Source organism: Mastomys coucha, unplaced genomic scaffold, assembly GCF_008632895.1.
Source record: "Mastomys coucha isolate ucsf_1 unplaced genomic scaffold, UCSF_Mcou_1 pScaffold18, whole genome shotgun sequence".
In the NCBI taxonomy this organism is placed as follows: Eukaryota; Metazoa; Chordata; class Mammalia; order Rodentia; family Muridae; genus Mastomys; species Mastomys coucha.
The window spans coordinates 100,043,955-100,062,757 of record NW_022196900.1 but is presented as its reverse complement, the minus strand read 5'-3'; the positions used below and the strand labels follow the sequence as shown (position 1 = coordinate 100,062,757).

At 44.2% G+C, this 18,803-nt stretch overlaps 1 protein-coding gene and 1 pseudogene across 8 annotated transcripts; one reads left to right on the top strand and one right to left on the bottom strand.

The window, feature by feature from the left end:
• Nucleotides 1-3,071: 3,071 nt before the first annotated feature.
• Nucleotides 3,072-4,699, top strand: LOC116095795 (annotated as a pseudogene).
• A 1,783-nt stretch (nt 4,700-6,482) lies between these two features.
• On the bottom strand, nt 6,483-15,551 carry LOC116096989 (PRAME family member 8-like). Of its 8 annotated transcripts, none has more exons than XM_031379391.1 (7): nt 15,413-15,551; nt 15,094-15,230; nt 13,572-13,808; nt 12,275-12,339; nt 10,709-11,021; nt 9,683-10,270; nt 6,483-8,793 (listed from the first exon to the last, which is right to left on the bottom strand). In XM_031379391.1, exons 5-7 carry the CDS (start codon nt 10,993-10,995, stop codon nt 8,226-8,228), a joined length of 1,443 nt encoding a protein of 480 aa, XP_031235251.1. In that variant the 5' UTR covers nt 10,996-11,021; nt 12,275-12,339; nt 13,572-13,808; nt 15,094-15,230; nt 15,413-15,551; the 3' UTR covers nt 6,483-8,225. The 8 variants fall into 8 exon arrangements, with proteins under 8 accessions (XP_031235251.1, XP_031235248.1, XP_031235250.1 ...); XM_031379388.1 differs by having other exon boundaries at nt 13,618-13,808; XM_031379390.1 differs by having other exon boundaries at nt 13,618-13,808; nt 15,094-15,314; nt 15,413-15,457.
• Between the last annotated feature and the right edge of the window lie 3,252 nt (nt 15,552-18,803).

The following is an 18,803-nucleotide window of genomic DNA, read 5'->3' as shown; positions in this document are numbered from 1 at the left end:
AGCAGAGCCTCTAGGAGAAGCTATATCAGGCTCCAGTCAGCAAGCACTTCTTGGCACCTACAATAGTGTCTGGGTTTGGTGTCTGCAGATGGGCTGGATCCCCAGGAGGGGCAGTCTCTGGATGGCCTTTCCTTCAGTCTCTGCTCCACACTTTGTCCCCATCTGTCCTCCTGTGAGTTTTTGTTCCCCCTTCTAAGAAGGACTAAAGCATTCACACTTTGGTCTTCCTTCTTCTTGAGCTTCAGATGGTCTGTGAATTGTCTCTTGGGTATTCCAAGCTTTTAGGCTAATATCTGTAAGAGCTCTTAAAAATGGGAGGAAGGACCCCACACTCAGGGCTCGGGAACAATGACCCCAAACACCACCAAGACATGTACTTGATGCAATCAGCAAGAGGTTCTTTTATTCAGCGCTGGGCGAGACTCATATCCCACACAGGGGTAGAGGAGTCTGGAGTCAAGCAAAAATTTAAACAGGTTTTTATACCCACACAGTTGCTAGGGAAAAAGGGGAAACTAAGGCAAGGGAAAGTACGGGGTAGTCTCTGATTGGTGCTGGCTTGTGCTAAGGTTAAGAAGCAGGTTAGCCACCTGGCAATTGTTTGTTACCTCATTTTTCTTTTCTCCTGCCAGGTCGCTTTGGTCTCTAAGCTCTAGGAGCTGGTCTCCCATTCTTCTATGTCCTGGGCACTGGTCTCCATTCTTCTATGTCCTGGGAGCTGGTTTCCATTCTTCTATGTTCTTGGAACCAGTTTCTCATTCTTCTAAGTCCTGGGAGCTAGTCTCCCATTGAGTTCAACTAACAGCTAAATTCCCACAGTACAGTTTGAAATTTTTAACCTCTCATATGCACTTATCAGTGAGTACATACCATGTGTTCTTTTGTGATTGGGTTACTTCAATCAGGATTATATTTTCTAATTCCATCCATTTGTCTAAGAATTTCATGAATTCATTGTTTTTCATAGCTGAGTAGTACTCCATTGTGTAAATGTACCACATTTTCTGTATCCATTCCTCTGTTGAGGAACATCTGGGTTCTTTCCCTCAACCCAGCTTCTGGCTATTATAAATAAGGCTGCTATGAACACAGTGGAGCATGGGTCCTTGTTATATGTTGGAGCATCTTTTGGGTATATGCTGAGGAGTCAGTATAGGTGGGTCCTCAGGTATTACTATGTCCAATTTTCTGAGGAACCACCAGACTGATTTCCAGAGTGATTGTACCAGCTTGCAATTCCACCAGCAATGCAGGAGTGTTCCTCTTTCTCCACAACTTCATCAGCATCTGCTGTCACCTGAGTTTTTTATCTTAGCCATTCTGATTGGTGTGAGGTGGAATCTTCTTATCTGGCAAAAATTTTCCAACATAAAAAAAAAATTATGGCTAGGCAGAGGCAGGTGGATTTCTGAGTTCAAGGCCAGCCTGGTCTACAGAGTGAGTTCCAAGGCTACACAGAGAAACCCTGTCTCGAAAAAAAAAAAATTATGGCTGTGTTTATTCTACTCTTTTATCAGTCCCAGGAGCCTTCAAAGTTAGTTCCAGGTCAAAAAAAAAAAAAAGATTTAATGTAGAATTTGATCTTGGAAATGTTTGTCAAAGGTGGGGGAGGGTGGCTGGAAAGGAGATTCAGTGGTTAAGAGTACACTTACTACTCTTCCAGAGGTCATGGATTCCATGTCCAAAACTGACATGGTAGCTCATAACCATCTATAACTCCAGCTTCAGGGAATCAAACGTCCTCTTCTGCCCTCCATGGGCACCAGGCACACATGTACATACACTTACATCATGCAAGCAAAACACTCATGCACATAAACTTAAAAGTACATATAATATATTAAGATATATATAATTTTTATTATTATTTATAAAATGTAAAACACTCAATGAAAGTGGATCCAGAACATGATGAAATAAAAAAATCTTTGTTTAAGCCAGGCAGTGGTGATGCACACCTTTGAACCCATTGGAGGCAGAGGCAGGTGGAGCTCTGAGTTTGAAGCCAGCATGGTCTACAGAGTGAGTTCCAGGACAGCCAGGGCCACACAGAGAAATCCTGTCTCCAACCCATTCCCTGACCAAAATAGCTCTTCGTTTCTCAGAGGGATAATTAGAAGAACTTGAAAGCAAAGAGATCCTTGAACTCACAGAGGTCTACCTGCCTCTGCCTCTCCAGTCTGGGATTAAAGTGTGGGAAGGGCTTTACTATTGCTATCCTTCATTCTTTTGGTTGATTTGCCCACTGGGAAGACTAAAACAAGAAAGATCTAAAACAAAACAAACAAAGCAGTACATAGAAATCCAGCTAGATTTCCTTTCCAGTCTCTTCTTCCCTCCCCCACCCCCATGCCCAGACCCAAAGGAAGCACAGGGTATCCCCCCATGTCACAGGAGCCTCCCATCTCAGCATCCCAGTTTAAGCTTTCCAGGTGGCTCTGTGTGCACGTGTATGAATCTATATCACTTATGAAAGTTTGTTATTTGCACACTTGCTTTGAGACAAGTGACTGCAGCCGTGTCATCTAAAGTTAACAGTTCTACTGCCTCAGCCCCTAAATGGTGGGGAGTGGACAAGTGCCACCACAACAGGAAGTGATGATGACGATGACGATGATGACAACACTCTATGCACACTTTCTCTTCAGCCTTTCTATGGGAAGGATGGACATGTGACCTTCCTATACATATCAAGTCCTAGGGAGAGGATTGTCTTCCTTTAATCACAAAGTGGTAGGGTTCAGCTTTCGGGCTGAATAGAATTAAGAGGAGCAGTGGTTAGAGCTGCACAGTGAACTGTGTCCACTGGCATGTTTACGAAAGGTTGCCCATGCTGCTAGTAAAGGTAGCTTGGCTTCAAGACTAACAGATAGTGAGCAGAATGGGGGTAAACTGAGGTTTTCCCCCATGGAAAAGCAGTGACACTGGCTCTGACTCAAGTCCTGGGGTGAGAGAGACTGGCTTCTTATGCCTCTGTCTAAAAGCACAGTCTCGCCTGGATGCTTCCCAAGAAACCTGCAAACTGAAGATCCACAAGGATGAGCTTGTAGACCTCAGCCACACTGCTGGAGATGGCGATGCACAGGCTGCCAAGGGCTGAAGCCTTGGCCGCCTTGGCTCTGGAGGACCTGCCCATGCAGCAATCCCCGCCACTGTTCACTGATGCTTTCACGGGCCAACAACCTCCTATCCAGAGCGCGACGGTGGCAGCCTGGCCTCCGGGTGGAACCGTTAATAAAGATGGCCTACCCATAGCCTTTCGAGGCTGTGCTAGGGGGACTCCTAACCCAGAAGACTCATCCTAGGTAAGCAAGATCAACGTGTGCAGGAATGAAGGCAAGGGGCAAACATAGCCCCTTGAAGAAACGGGGTCAAAGTGGATCAGAGGTTCCTGATGAACCTAGCTTGAACAACTATCAAAGACCAACTTTGGCACCATAGGATAAACTGAAGCCGGCAGCCAATGGGGGGGGGGGGGTGTCAGTGCTTAGAGCTACTGCTGGGAGTTAGATCCAGATACCTACAGAGGCTGCTGCCAAAGGCAGCCAGCAATTAGACAAGTTACTCAGCAGGCTTTTCTCTGAGGAAACAAAGCACACGAAGTGTGGTACACATACACACTGACACGGAGACAGACAGACACAGAGACAGACACAGAGTCAGAGACAGAAACAGAGAAAGACATATGTATGTAAAAACTCATACACATAAAATAGGTAAGTGAGATACCTAGAATAAAACGCTGTTCTCAGACTTATAATCCTCCTGCCTCAGAGTCTCTGTGTGGTTACATAAGGAGACAGGAGACCCGGAGACATTATCCAGAGAGTGAGAAACTTTGGAAACGCTCAGCCTGAAATGGGACATCTCCATCAAATTCCTCCCCTCAAAGCTCAGGGAACCTGGCAGAAGAGGTGCAAAGAGTGTTAAGAATCGCCAAAGCAAGATGACGGAGTAGGTAGCGGACATGACGCCTACGGGCCGCCCAGCAACTTCTTGGAAATCGATGTGAGCAACCCGCAGACCGTGAGGGTCTGCCGGGGCCGCTTCACCACCTACGAGATCAGGGTCAAGACAAATCTCACTATCTTCAAGCTGAAGGAATCCACTGTTAGAAGAAGATAGAATGACTTTGAGTGGCTTCGAAGCGAACTAGAGAGAAAGAGCCAAGAGTGGGAGTTCCCCCGCTCCCTGGGAAGGCATTTTTGCGGCAGCTTCCTTTTAGAGGAGACGATGGAATATTTGATGACAATTTCATCAAGGAAAGGAAGCAAGGGCTGGAACAGTTCATAAACAAGGTCGCTGGTCATCCTTTGGCCCAGAACAAACGTTGCCTTCGCATGGTTTTACAGGATGAAATTATAGATAAAAGCTATACTCCATCTAAAATAAGTCATGCCTGAGTTTGGCAAAGAAGAACCAAAACCCGAGACCATTAATGATTCGTCCGCACCAATGAAGAAGTTGTAACTAACGTAGCATGCTGCACAGACCCTGGCACAACGCCGGGTATACTAACACTCACACGCTCCCTTCCTTCCGTTTGTTTTGGCAGTTGACAAGATGTTAATTTGCTTTGGTGGAGCTCCCTCGCCCCAGCCTCTCTAAGTAGCTCTTCCCACCGTGTCCGTGCGCACACTGTAGCCCCACAGCCCCTAGAACCTGCAGTGTCCTGACTAAAGCTGCCGACTTGCTCTCATTTGCAGTTTCTGTGTCATGTTTGCTTCTCGAATCTGATTGACTAGAATATTTCTCCCCCCACCCCTTGATGTGTGAAGTCACCACCTGGTCCTAATTTATGTGCAGGAGCATGACACCGTTTGTCTCCAGTGCCACACATACAAGGTGTATGTACTTTGTGTACAGAATGTGTCTTCCTTCTGGCCTGTAATCCCCTTCACACGAAAGATTAATGAGGGAAATCTTTATATTCTGTATAAAAACAAAGTCAAATTTATATACTAAAGTCATCATCATCATCATCATCACCATCATCATGAGGGTTTAGAGGACACCAAGAAAACAAGGCCCTCTAAATGAGCATGAACAAAGCACATTCCAAACTCAGAGAGACTGAAAGAGCATGCATAGGGCCTAACCAGGACTGCAGCAGATCCTCTGCACTTAAATTATAGCTTCCAGTTTAGTATTTTTATGGGATTCCTGAGTATATGTCTCTGATTCTTATGCCTTCTTGTGGTCTCTTCCTTCGGTTGGTTTGTACTGCCCAACTCTGATGCAATAGTTTTTATCTTACTATATTTTGTTTTGTTATAATAACAAAAATAAATAAATAAATGAATGAAAACCTAACCACTAGGGTAAATGTTAACAGTTGAACTGCCATTTATACCTGCTGGATATAACATTTTTTCCAATGGAGAGACGCTGGGCATATCAACCACTACCAGGCAGGCCTCGTGTTCAGGACTAGTTGACCAACATGTAATGAATGCCACAGGATTTTCTGTGTGCTTTTACTTGGTTGTGGTTTGGTAGTGGACTTGGGGATGGGGCTAGGAGTTGAGAAATAACTTGATGTTGCTTGGGTAGGGAGGGGGAGACGACCTAAAAGGACTTGGAGAAGGGGAAGAATATGATATTTAAAGTTCAAAATGTTTTAAATTTAAAAAAAAAAAACAGACAGAAATAACCTTATCATCGCTGCCTGAGGGTGAGTTGGTTGTATCCCCATTAAGTCCCTGTGTGAAGAGGTGGGAACCAGCTTGTTGCTAAAGCAGACTCTAGCAGTTTAGACAGTAGCCTTGCCTCTGGCATTCTAGGCCTCTCCAATGGCTCCTCTGAGGCCTTTATTATTGTTTCAGACTCTCCTTCCTCTACTTCCCAAGTGCAGGAGTTGGAAGAGTGCCTCATCCCTGACTCCAGCCTCCCCTGAAGGCTGGAAGACCTCTGGAATCCCACTTGCTCTATCCATCAGTAGTATCCAGTCCCCATGCTGAGGACCTATGTTGATGGAGTCCAGCACTCCATCTTCCTTCAAACAAAAGACATCACCAAGGCACACCAGGTAAAACTGTTTCATTATTAGGCGTGCTAGCCTATGACTTTAATCCTAGCACTCGAGGCAGAAGAGAAACAATCTTTGAGTTCTGAGTCAATTTACTAAATGCAGACCATCACATTGTACATATATATATTTTTTTTTAATATCTTATTTAGTGTTGGGGATGTATGTATGCGCGTGACACAGCACTTGTCTTGGCCCACATATAGACCACAAGGTACTTTCAGAAGTCTCTTCTGTTCTATGTGGATCCTGTTAGGCTTGGGAGTGGAGGTGTCTTTTACCCAATGGGCTATCTCCTACTCATTTTTTACTAGTCCTCTTGAAGAGCAATTAGACAGTTGTAGGTATTGAGAATGGAACCTGGGCCTCTGCAAGAACACCCCATGCTCTTAAGTCATCTCTCCAGTCCTTCCCTATATTGTTAACACATGTACAAATGAAGAGAAACAGAGGGTATGAAACAAAATTCTTTACTGCAACCAGATTATAAAGAAGAAACAAAATGGCTAGGCTTAGATACTTATTAACAAAATACAAGAGTTTACTCCTGGACATCTATAATGCAGTTCTTGAGGCCTATCAGACCTTTAGGGGACAGGAACATCTACTGGAGACCTTTATTTTCAAAGGGACAGCCGGAGGCTGGAAGCCCTGAAAAATAAGAGTCTTACATACATGTGACCTACAAAACTCACCAAGGTGCCATACTTCATTCAGTACTAAGCATTTAGAAGGTGGAGGCAGGAGGATTTCAAGCCCAGCCTGGGCAATATGTGGCCATGAAAGAGAGAGAGAGAAATATTGATAAAGCAATGTGGCTTAGACTCCATTTCCTTTGCTCTGTGTTATCTTTGACTTTGCTTCAGCCATCTTCGATGTCCACAGTACCTCCTAGTCTAAGTGTACTACACTGAATTCCTCTACCATTCCCCAAACCCCTCATAGGAGAATGCACTGCTCATTTTAGGTTGAAATTTTGTATACAAAAGCAATAAGCAGACACACAAGTGGGACGTAAGAGATGCCCAGGCAAAAGTAAGAGGGAAGACGTCTGACTGCTTTCTCCTTACTTTGATGCTGTAGTAGTCTGGGTTCCCCAAAGGCTAATGGAGCAGAACTGATAGTTCCATATGTATCAGGAACATACGAGGTTTATTAGCCTGGCTTACCAGCTGTGGTCTGTGCAGTCTGACAATGGCTGACTCACAATGAAAAGGCCAAGGATCTGGGAGTTCATCCACAAAGTCGATGTCTCTGCAGTCCAATCTGGTGCTGCAGTCCTAGGCTCCTAAACAGCTGCTGGTTTTCAGTCTATGTTAAAATCCTAAAGAATGAATACTGCCCAAGGAAGTAGGACAGACAAACTTAGCAGCACAGCTTCCTTCTTCTCTCTCTCTTTACATATGCTGCCAAGAGCAGGCAATGGCCACCATTGAGGGTATGTGTCGTTTTATCAAGTCATCTGATGAAGAAAATCTTACACCTCACAGGAATATCTGTCATCTTGGGTTCTAGTTGTTACAGAAGTAGTCAGATTGACAACCAGGTTTGCCATCAGAGATGTCTAGAGATCTAGGGCAACAGGTCAGACAGCACAGGGTCTTTTCAGCTCAAGCCATAGGAAAAAAATGACACTGAAACCAGGTTAATGGCTGAGAAGGACACCAGAACATCCAGGTTCTAAAATCTGGCCATTTTACTTTACAACTACCACGTAAGGTGGAGAAAGTCATTCATTATCATGACCTGACAGAACTCATTTATTTAGAAAGTGCAGAATTGGGGCTGGAGAGATGGCTCAGCAGCCAAAAGCATTTGTTCTTGCAGAAGACTCATGTGATAGTTCACTGCCATCTGAAACTCCAGTTCCAGGGGATCCAATGCCCACATCTGAACTCTACAGGCACCAAGGGCATATATATGCAGGTAAACCACCCAGATATAAAATAAATAAATCCTAAAGGAAAAAAAAGGATGAATGAAAGGAAAGAAATGCAGGATTGTCTTCTGATTCCACAAGCATCTGTCATGGGTCCCGCTGTTCTCTATAAGCTCAGTCTTTGTGGTATAGCCCTCCTACACACCATTTGGGTTCCCAGACAATGAGCAGTGTGTGGTCATATGCTTTGGGTTCTCTTGATGAAAGACCTATTCCTAGGTTTTCATTTCTCAGTATCAAAACCCAACCTGCCCCTATTTACTGCTGACAACGACAAAGTTTGGTCTCCAGGTCATAGACACAGCGCTGACAACATTCATGGCAGATATATGTAGCAAAAGAGACTCTCTTGGGCTGCCTTACAGTAATGAGTGTCTCCATAAGCTCAGGACAAAGTTGGGCAAATCTTCCCAGGAGGACATCACCAGTGTCATCATAGCACTCCAGAGGGGCAGGATACAGCTCCTGGGTCAGCTGGCTCAGATTGGCTGTGTGATACAGAAGGTCCTTCAGAACAGCCATGGAGATGTCATTGTCATAGAAATTGACCCTGGTGAGCTGGGAACACTGGCTCAGGGCAGGCAGGAGGGCAATGAGCTGGGAGTCTACCATCCAACAGCCCTCCAATTCTAGGGTCTGCAGAGTGTCTGCAACACTCTTTAGGAGATCACGAAAGAGCACAGGACGTAAGTCAATTAACTTCACAAGCCTCAGGGTCAGGTGTTTGAGCTGATGGAGATTCTGACTCTGGGACAAGGACTTCAAGTCTAAATGTGAAAGCTTGCACATAGTGATGGACAGGGTCTCCAAAGGAGTCTTCAGGTACCTAGAGAGAGACCAAATGATTAGTTCTGGCACATAGAAATGGAGAGATTCAGTGTTAGGTTTGGCACAGAGGTAAAGGTGACCACTTGTCTTCAAGTAATGTGACTATATGATAGAGATCAATATCCAGGATAGCCTGGACATTATACTGGGCAGGATACTGGCTTACTGTTCTTGGCAGAGAGGCCTGTCAGTATCGATATGGGACTTACTTAGTCCATGAATCTGCAGCTTCCACAACAACCAAGGAGAGAACCTGTGCTAGCCACATTTGCCCAAGGCACAGACAGGAAGAACTAACCCATGAAAGATCCAGAAACATCTTGAACTGTCTTTTGCATAAATGATGTTTTGCTTCCCCCAGTACAATCTCTGTACTTAAAGTTCTTCACCCCTGCCTCTCATCTACAATGGTTGCAACTCATTTCTACCCATTTCTACTCAGGCCCTACCTGGGCTCAAAAGAGCCTTTCACATGTGGGAATTCAGAAGACACGTAACTGCTAAGCCCAGAGTTCCCCCCAGGGACATGTGCAAGTGTAGTCCTTTTCAGTTCTGGGCCCACTATTCAAACCGATCTTCTTACCATAGACAGAATCCCAAGGAGGAATACACAACACATACTTACTACATCTGACCTACCCAGTTGGTCTTCTAGTAAAGCTGCTCCCTATATATCTCCTACCCAGCCTCTGCTTAATGAGTGTCCATGGAACAAACTGAGCTCTCAACTCAGGTAAAATGCAAATAAGACCCTACACCAGATGTGGTAATGACTCCATCACTGTGACTTCACAGTGGGTGACAGACCTCAGCTGTCCACTACTTTCTAAAATGTAACAAAGGAAGGTTTGTTGTGGTAAGAGAAACAGCTCTCCATCCTTCCTTACCTGAACAACTGTTTCATGTGCTCACTGGAAAAGTAGATGCCATTCATGGAGAGATGCTGAAGAGAGTTGAGTTTGGAGAACTGAGAAACAAACTTGGTGATACACTTCTGGATGTCCGAAGAGGTATTTAGAACCTTGAAGGTGTTCTTGTGAATACGTGTTAAAAGGAGTTTTTGAAGGTTTCTCATCTGGTCTAGGTAAGATGCAAAATGCACCAGAGTGGACAGACTCCAGCCTGTGTTCAGTTCTAATTCCTGGATGCTGTCTGGCTGGAACACCATCAAGACCTTTCTGACAGTGTATACAGGCAAAGCCCAGACCTGCATCTTTACACAGCACAGCCGGATGGAACCTCTTCTCTGCTGGGCCCACTGTAACAAGTATGCTTGGTGTGCATTCAAATGGAACCTCAGGCAAAGGTCAGTGACCACCTTCAAACGTCGCCTCAGTGCATATCTATGCAGGCGCTTTGCTATCTGCTTTTCACACACAGTCTCTGATGAGCAGTCTCCATCCTCTGGTCCAACCCAAACATCCCAGAAGTCATGATGCACATTCCTCAGGTCCAGCACTTGAAGCTTCCGCCTTCTGCGAGTAAACATGGAGAAATGTCAGGAGATACAAAACACCAAACAATTGCCAGCTTTTCTTCTATCTGGTGCTGCCTGTTCCCTACTGCCTTATGTATGTTTGTGGTATCCAGATAGCACCTCATGCCTCCAGAAGACGGCTCTAAGTACTAGCTGCATCTGGAGACCCTGTCCTGCTTCTCCACTCAGTTACTCTTGACTTCTGCCTCTTCCCCTTCTAGTACTTGTGTGATTTATCCCACTGCGGCTACAGCTACTTTAAGCTGTACTCCATACTCAACTGTCCTGTATACTGGGAATCAAAGGGATTAAAAAGCTTCTGCAATCTTCCAAAATGACACCCCCAGAAGCTCCTGATCTACCTTTGACGCCACTCTCCCCTATTCTAGGGTCCCTTCCCTGTACCCTAGCATCCCCCTACCTGGGTCTTGCTTACCTGGGAAGAATGTTCTGTGTCCATAGCATGTCTACTCCATCCAGCACAGCCTGCAAGATCTCCAGGTGGGGAGTCTTCATCAGGGTCCCCAGAGGGAGGAAGGGAAAGGGCCACACTGCCACCATGGCCTTCAGGACATTAGTTTGTTTGTGATTAAAGGCTTCCTTGAACAGCAGTGGAAAAAGCGCCCTGGGCAGGTACTGCAGAGAAGAAATGGCCAGGGCCTCATTCCTCAATAGTCTCTGTACTGATAGCTGCAGGAGTGTGAGTGGGTCCTGGACACTCATCCTTCAGATCTTCAGTCTGAAGGAACCTGGTGAAGCATACAGGAGGCTATGTCATAAGAAACTCTACATCTCACCTGTCTTCATTACTGTTCTATTATTGTGATGAGACACCATGATGAAAGCAACTTAAACCATTTAATTGGGGTCCTGCTTACAGTTTCAGAGGGGTAATCCATGATCATCATAGTAGGTAGGCATGGCACTAGAGCAATAGCTGAGAGCTTGTATCTCATCCTCAAGCATGTAACAAAACGAGGGCCTGGCAGGGATTTTTGAAACCTCAAAGCCCACCCCTACTGACATTCCTTCTCCAACAAGGTCACATCTCCTAATTCTTCCTAACCAGTCCACCAACTGGGAACAAAACATTAACATCACATAACACAAACATCACATGGCCATACCTTCCCAACTGTCCTACCAACAACTAGCCACTGTTCCTCCAAATTCAATTTCTACTGGGAGGGAGTACCCAGCAACCTAAGACCTGAACCCCATCCTTTTATAGCAATGGGGACACTGATCATCTCTCAAGATGCTCATGGGAAGGCCATGGGAATGTTTCATGGCAACCTTCCCATATTCTGCTTGTTTTAATTGTTTTTTTATATGCACTGGTGTTTTGCCTTTGTGTATGTCTGTGTAAGATCCTACAGCTATAGACACTTGTGAGCTGCTTGGAGGTGCTGGGCATTGAACCCTGGTCCTTTCGAAGAGCAGTCAGTGCTCTTAACCACTAAGCCATCTCTCTGACCCCTAATATTTTTTTTAGGTTTATTTATTTTACTTTATGCCAATATGTACCAGCCCTAATATTTTTTTAGACTTCTTTAGTTTACTTGCATGCACTTATATGCACCACATGTGTGCCTGTTGAATCCCATGAAACTGGTACTATGTTACAGATGGTCCTGAGCCATCATGCAAATACTGGGAATTGAGCCTGGGTCCTCTGCAAGGGCTATTTGGTGCTCTTAACTGCTGAGACATCTCTCCAGCCCCCAATATTTTGCTTTTGATGAACTGAACCTCGTTGGGAAAGACTGTGGAAGATCTGTGAGATGTGGATGATCATTACTTGTTACTTTCAAAGCTTTAGGGCCTGATGTGGGGTTCTCAGCTATATCATACTATTCTAGACACTGAGGCAGGAGGCCACTAAGCACATACCAGCCTACAGTGTCTCGCATGTAAAAGAAGCTTTCACAAGCAGTTCTCAAGCCATATATATATATATATATATATATATACCTGTCTGTAGAGGATCTAGGAAACTAACCTTGAGATGAAGACTTTGATGCACAGAGAATACACAGAAGAGGATTTCCCATGTTGTTTTAGAATCTAGAGGAAGAAATAGATGAAAAAAAACAAAAACAAAAACAAAACCTTCCAGCTACACTTTTAACTTTTTTCCTTACTTTTAAAAAAGATTTATTTTGCTGGGTGGTGGTGGCGCACGCCTTTAATCCCAGCACTTGGGAGGCAGAGGCAGGCGGATTTCTGAGTTCGAGGCCAGCCTGGTCTAGAGAGTGAGTTCCAGGACAGCCAGAGCTATACAGAGAAACCCTGTCTCAAAAATACAAAAAAAAAAAAAAAAAAAAAAAAAAAAAAAAAAAAAAAAGAAAAGAAAAAAAAATTTACTTTATGTATACTAGTGCTCTATCTACATGTACACCTGCTTGCCAAAAAGGGGCATCAGATCTCATTATAGATGGTTGTGAGCCACCATTTGGTTGCTGGGAATTGAACTCAGGACCTCTGAAGAGCAGCCAGTGATCTTACCTGCTGAGCCATCTCTCTAGCCCCTTTATCTACTTTTTAAAAGGTAAAAATCTTGCTTGTGCTCCAAGCTGGTGTGGAAATGGCTATGAAGTCAGAGCTGCCCTTGACGGAACTCATTATGTATGTAACCCAGGCTTGCCTGCAAACTCACCATCTTCCTTCCTATCTTTAGGAGTGGATTGTGTTTTGGCTACAATGCCTGGATAGTGAACTCTACTTTGAAAATATTTTATTGAGCCTCCCCAGCACTTTGGAAAAAGAGAAGAGTTAGGAGGGATCCAGGTGAGTTTAGTCTTAGACTGTACAGAGTTTCTGATCAGTCCAGGTTGTGAGTCTCAAAACAAACAAACAAGGAACTAGAGATGTGGCTGAGCAGTTAAGAGCACTGGCCTGAGGACCTGAGTTTGGTTCCCAGCACCCATATGGTGGTTCACAGCCATCTGAAACTTCAGTACCAGATCTGCCCTCTTCTGGCCACCACGGATAGCAGGCACACACATGGTGCAGACACATATACAGGCAAAACACCCATACCCAAATAAAATTAAAAAAAAAATAAATAAAAAAGAACCAAAATAATTTTGAGGCAAGGTTGTTTGGTAGTGGGGTTTGATCCCAGGGCCTAGCCCACACTAGACAAGGACTCGGCCATTAGGCTGCATCCTCAACTTATTTGTTTCATTTTATGTAAAGACAAGGTCACTTTATATACCCCAGGCTAGCCCAGAACTGGAGATCATTCTCCATTGTGTTTCTGGTGCTGGAATGCCAAAAGTGTGTTAGCAGTCTACCTGGCTTCTTTTTACTTTAATTTGGGTCAAGATCCTGTCAAATTACCCAGGCTGAACCAACTACATTCCTCCAGCTTCAGTCTTCAGACGAGATGGCACTGTGTCCTGTGTTATCAAACCTCTGCAATCCCAGCACCAAAGAAGCAGCAGAGGCAGGCAGGTCTCTGTGAGTTTCAGGCCAGCCTGGTTTACAGTGCTAGTCCAGAACAGCCTGGGATACACAAAGAAACCCTGTCTCTGAAAAAAGAAAAAAAATTAAAATAAGTGAAAGAAAAAAAGAAAACTAATCTCAATTTATATCTCAAATTTCAAAACATTAACTTACAATGTATAATTTAAGGAATTACAAGCCAATTAATCAAATGTAGAGTTAGAAGGTCAGGAGTTCAACTGAGAACAGCCTAAACTTAATGAGACTCTCTGCCTTTAAGAAATTTTAAGCTCTTACTCTCTTGTCTCTTATTCTTGCTTCCTGCTTGCCCCTCTCTCTTCCCCATTCCCTTCCTCTCTCTACATGGTCATGGCCGGACTTTACTTCTCTATGCTCTCCTTCTCTCTGCCTTTCTCTGCCTCTACTACTCTCTTAACTCCCTTTCCCTAAACTCTATTCCATATTTAAAAAAAAAAAAAAAAAAAGGAAATTTAAAGTCAGTAGGCAACACTAACTAGACATGGTACTGCATGCCTTAAGACCAAACACTCAATAGGCAGAGGCAAGAGGATCTCTGTGTGTTGCAGGACACCCAGGGTCACAGAGAAACTGTCTTAATAAAACAAAAAAAACAAAAAAACAAAAAACAAAAAACAAAGTATGTATATAAATAAAATTCAAACACTAAGAAGACTGAGTTAAAAGGATCAGATAAGACTATGTCTTCCTAAGGAGCTGAAGGGTTTGCAGCCCCTTAGGATGAACAACAATATGAACTAACTAGTACCCCTAGAACTCCCAGGGACTAAACCACCAACCAAGGAGTACACATGGTGGGACTCATGGCTCCAGCAGCCTATGTATACCAGAGAATGGCTTTGTCCTTCATCAATGGGAGGAGAGGCCCTTGGACCAGTGAAGGCTCTATGCCCCAGTATAGGGGAATGCCAGGGCCAGGAAGTGGGAGTGGGTGGGTGGGTGAGCAGGGGAAAGGGGAGGGGGAGAGGGCTTTATGAGGGGAAACCAGGAAAGGGGATAACATTTTAAATGTAAATAAAGAAAATATCTAATTAAAAAAAGGCTGTCTTCAAAATAAAATAAAATTAAAATTAAAAAATGTGAAGTCAGATATGATGAGACTACATCCTTGGCTACATAAGACTCCTTTTCAAATAGTAAAATGTTAAGTGAATTCTACTTCAACAGGTTCTGCATGTGACCCAGTCTCTAAAAAGAAAAAGAAATATTAAAATAAGCCTTAAATATTGAATCGGGCTTTTAATGTTAACATTCACAAGAGTGAGGCAGTCTGTAACATCTAAAAAAAAAAGAAAAGAAAAAACAGAAAATAAAATTTAACTTGACACAAACCAAAGTATAATTCCATTAACTCTCAGCTTGTAGTTCCAGCTTGGAGAGACAGATGCAGAATTGCCAGGTAATTTAAAAAGCACTCTTGGCTGATCTTCGTTCAATGTGAGCCTGGGCAGCAAAGTAAGGCCGTGTCTCTAATAAAATAAAATTAAAATAATAAATGAAACCAACAAATTAAGGTTGAAGATGATGGCAAACTCAATGCCTGCAATCTGTTCCTGTGAAGAGAAGCAATTCCTTCTTTAGAGTTCCTTTGACGTCTTGGGTCAAGTGCCCCTCATTCAAAACTGGGCCCTTATGGAGGTGACTGACTTACCAGAAACAAGAACTGCTGAGAGAACTCAGAATCCCAGCATTCTCAGGCAATCACTCCAAGCTCGGACTCCAAGCGCTGTTGGGCATCTTCCCGAGCTTCTCTGGAGCTTTTATACCCATCTTCACTTCAGACTTCCGGCCTGGAGCGTGTTCATCCGTCTCGCGTCTCCCACTTCCGGCCTGAAGCGTCTTCATCCGTCTCTCGCCTCCCGTCTCCCACTTCCGGTCCGACGCGTTTTCCATCCGCCTCCCACTTCCGGTCCGATGCGTCTTCATCCGTCTCCCCTCTCCCACTTCCAGCCTGAAGCTTATTTCCTCCGGGTTCCGTCTTTACACTTTTTCTTTTTTTTTCTTTCTTCCCCCTCGGCGTATTCCGTCTCACATTTCCGGTTTGTAGCCCCGCCTTTCAACCGCAAGCCGTCCGCTGATTGGATGATTGAGTTTCCGCAACGTCCGGGGGTTTTCTGGCTCTGTATTGATTGACAACACGTTCTCCGTGAAAAAGAAAGAAAAAAAAAGCCTAGAAAACCGCGCGCCCGCCCCGAGAGGATGATGCAGGCGGATCTCTGTGGAGGTAAAGCCAAGTTCACTGAGAAGAAGGGGGAGAAGAAAAAATCCCGAAAGCCGTAAGTAGCGGTGCACGCCTTTAATCCCAGAATTCCAGAGGCCGATTCAGGCTATCCCTGTGATCTCCGGAGCAGCTTGCTCTACGTAGAGTTCCGATACAGCCAGGACTACATAGTGAAACTCTGACTCAAAAAATAATAATTAAAAAAACAAAAAAAACAAAAACAAAAACGGGCTGGAGAAATGGTTCAGCGGTTAAGAGCACTGACTGCTCTTCCGAAGGTCCTGAGTTCAAATCCCAGCAACCACATGGTGGCTCACAACCATCTTTAATCTGAAGACAGCTCCAGTGTACTTACATATAATAAATAAATGAAGCTCTTAAAAAAAAAAACCCTGAAAGTCAAAAGCCGATGCGTTAATTCACTCCGTTCAGTTTGTTTTGTTTTATTTATTTATTTATTTATTTGCTTGTTAATTCACTTCGTTTTGCATTTCTTTTGTGAGTGAAAAAAATAAGGACATGTCTGCTTCTAAGTATGGTGGAGGAGAAGGTTTATCCTAGGTGAAAAGGAAAGCATGGCCAGCATAGGTAGCGATAGCTGGGGGACTTCAGAGTGGACATAACCCCTGCGCCATTGAAAGGCGAGGGGAGGGGAGAAGAGGGGGAAGGAGACCCAGGTGCTGTGGCCAAGAGGTCAAAAGGTAAAAAGGGGGCAGGTAACCAAAATGGCTGGGTTATATAGAGAAGGGCAACCCAAGCCATGGGCTTGAGAATTCGGGGTAGAAAGTAATACTCTGTAACAAGTCTGGACTGAGGGATATTGGGAAAACATGGAGGCCAGGTCCACATCGATATGTTAAACAGGCACCTCAGCCATTTGTCTCAGGGTTTGAGACTTAAAATTCCAGAGATGGGATCTTGCCCTGTACCTAAGGTTGATTTGGAACTTCATCTCTTAGCCAATCTCCTATCTCCACCTTCGTCTTGGGTTGACCGCAGTTGTGAGCCAACATACCTGGTGGAATTGTATTCATTTGTGACCCACCTAGTTCTAAGTATGAGTCAGTGAGGATAGGAGTTTTAATCTGTGCCTGACAAATAGACATTTTTAAAAGATGATATTATTATTGGCAAAATTACAAATATGTTCAGGATCAGGGGCTGTGCTGGATGCTCTACCAGTCATGTGTTACGGCATCTTCTGAGAAGGCTGAGGCACCACCCCCAGGTTTCTTTATATATGAGACACAAATCACACCCTGCAACCTTCGTGGGCCTAGAATTTTCTATATAGACCAGGCCTTTCTCATACTCATGCTGCTTATCTTGCTTCTGTTGTCCTTATCCTTGAGTTGAGGCAGGGGGCTGGAGAGATGGCTCAGAGGTTAAGAGCACTGACTGCTCTTCTGAAGGTCCTGAGTTCAAATCCCAGCAACCACATGGTGGCTCACAACCATCTGTAATGAGATCTGTGTCTGAAGGCAGCTACAGTGTACTTACATATAGTAATAAATCTTGTGGCTGGAGTGAGCAGAGGTCCTGAATTGAGGCAGGAACAGTGCAAATTCAAGATCTGTTTGAAGCAGAGACCAAGTCCACAGCAGCCTAGGCAACTGAGAATACTATAGCCATCTGTACAGCTATGGTATACTCATACACATAAAAATATAAATAAATTCTTTAAAAAAAATCCATTAAGCAGGTCATGGTGCGGTCATGGTGCTGTACACCTTTAGTCCCAATACTCCAAAGGCAGGAGCAGGCCAATTACTATGCATTTGAGACCAGCCTACGGTTTCAGGCTAAAAAGAGTCACATGTTTTAGAATACTAAAAAGATACAAGAGGGATGGGGACAGAGCTGCTGCCCAGGGGCTGGTGTAGTACACACTTAGCTCTAGCTCAGTCCAAAGGACAGGAGAAAAAAGAATCATTATCAAGAGCACGAGGCAACAGTCCAAAGGGGCTAAGGTTATTATTATTCCAAAATGTAAATGACACTCAGGACCTCTGAAATGCCCAGCTTTATGCTCTCAGGCTATGGATGAAGCCCAGGGCCCCACACACGGACAGCAAGCCATCCAGTCCTGACCTAGCTCCCACCCTCTGCTCTATTTCACACTCTTAAGGTTTCTTGGTTAGCCTGGCACTTAATATCCTGCTATCTAGGTTGGAGAGATGGCTCTGCAGCCGTCTGAGCTGGATCCCTTTAATATAGACAGGTAAAGGTGGAAGGGGGGAAAGAATCAGACACACACACAATATTGTCTCTGATCTTTACCTGTGTACCATGGTATGTGAGCACCCCCACCACACACAATAGATAAATAGCACTACTACCACCACCAATAATAATAATGATAATAAAAATACAACCTAGCCAGGCATAGTGGCTCAGGTCTTTAAATCCTGCACTCAGGAGATAGAGGCAGAATGATCTCTCTGTGAGTTCCAGGACAGCCTAGTCTACATAAGCAAAATCCAGGACAACTGGAACTACATTGAAAGGTAATGATAAAATACATATATACATATATACAGACAGACAGACAAGCATGCACACATATGCGAGTAAAACTAGTTTTTAAAAATCCATTAAGCAGGTCATGGTGCTGTATACCTTTAGTCCCAATACTCCAAAGGCAGGAGCAGGCCAATTACTATGCGTTTGAGACCAGCCTATAGTTTCAGACTAAACAGAGTCACATGTTGAAAGCCTCTTTCAAAGGGAAAAAAAAAAAACTCCCTAAATAAACTGGGCTTTGAGGCTCACTCTTGTAGTCCCAGCATTTTGGAAGCCTGAAGCATAGGAATTGCCATAA

Coding starts and splice junctions, on each gene's coding strand:
- LOC116096989 (XM_031379391.1), bottom strand. CDS start 10,995: ATGAGTGTCCAGGACCCACTCACACTCCTGCAGCTATCAGTACAGAGA. Junction 10,271..10,708: donor ACACAGAACATTCTTCCCAG/GTAAGCAAGACC, acceptor GTTTACTCGCAG/AAGGCGGAAGCTTCAAGTGC. Junction 8,794..9,682: donor CACATGAAACAGTTGTTCAG/GTAAGGAAGGAT, acceptor GTCTCTCTCTAG/GTACCTGAAGACTCCTTTGG.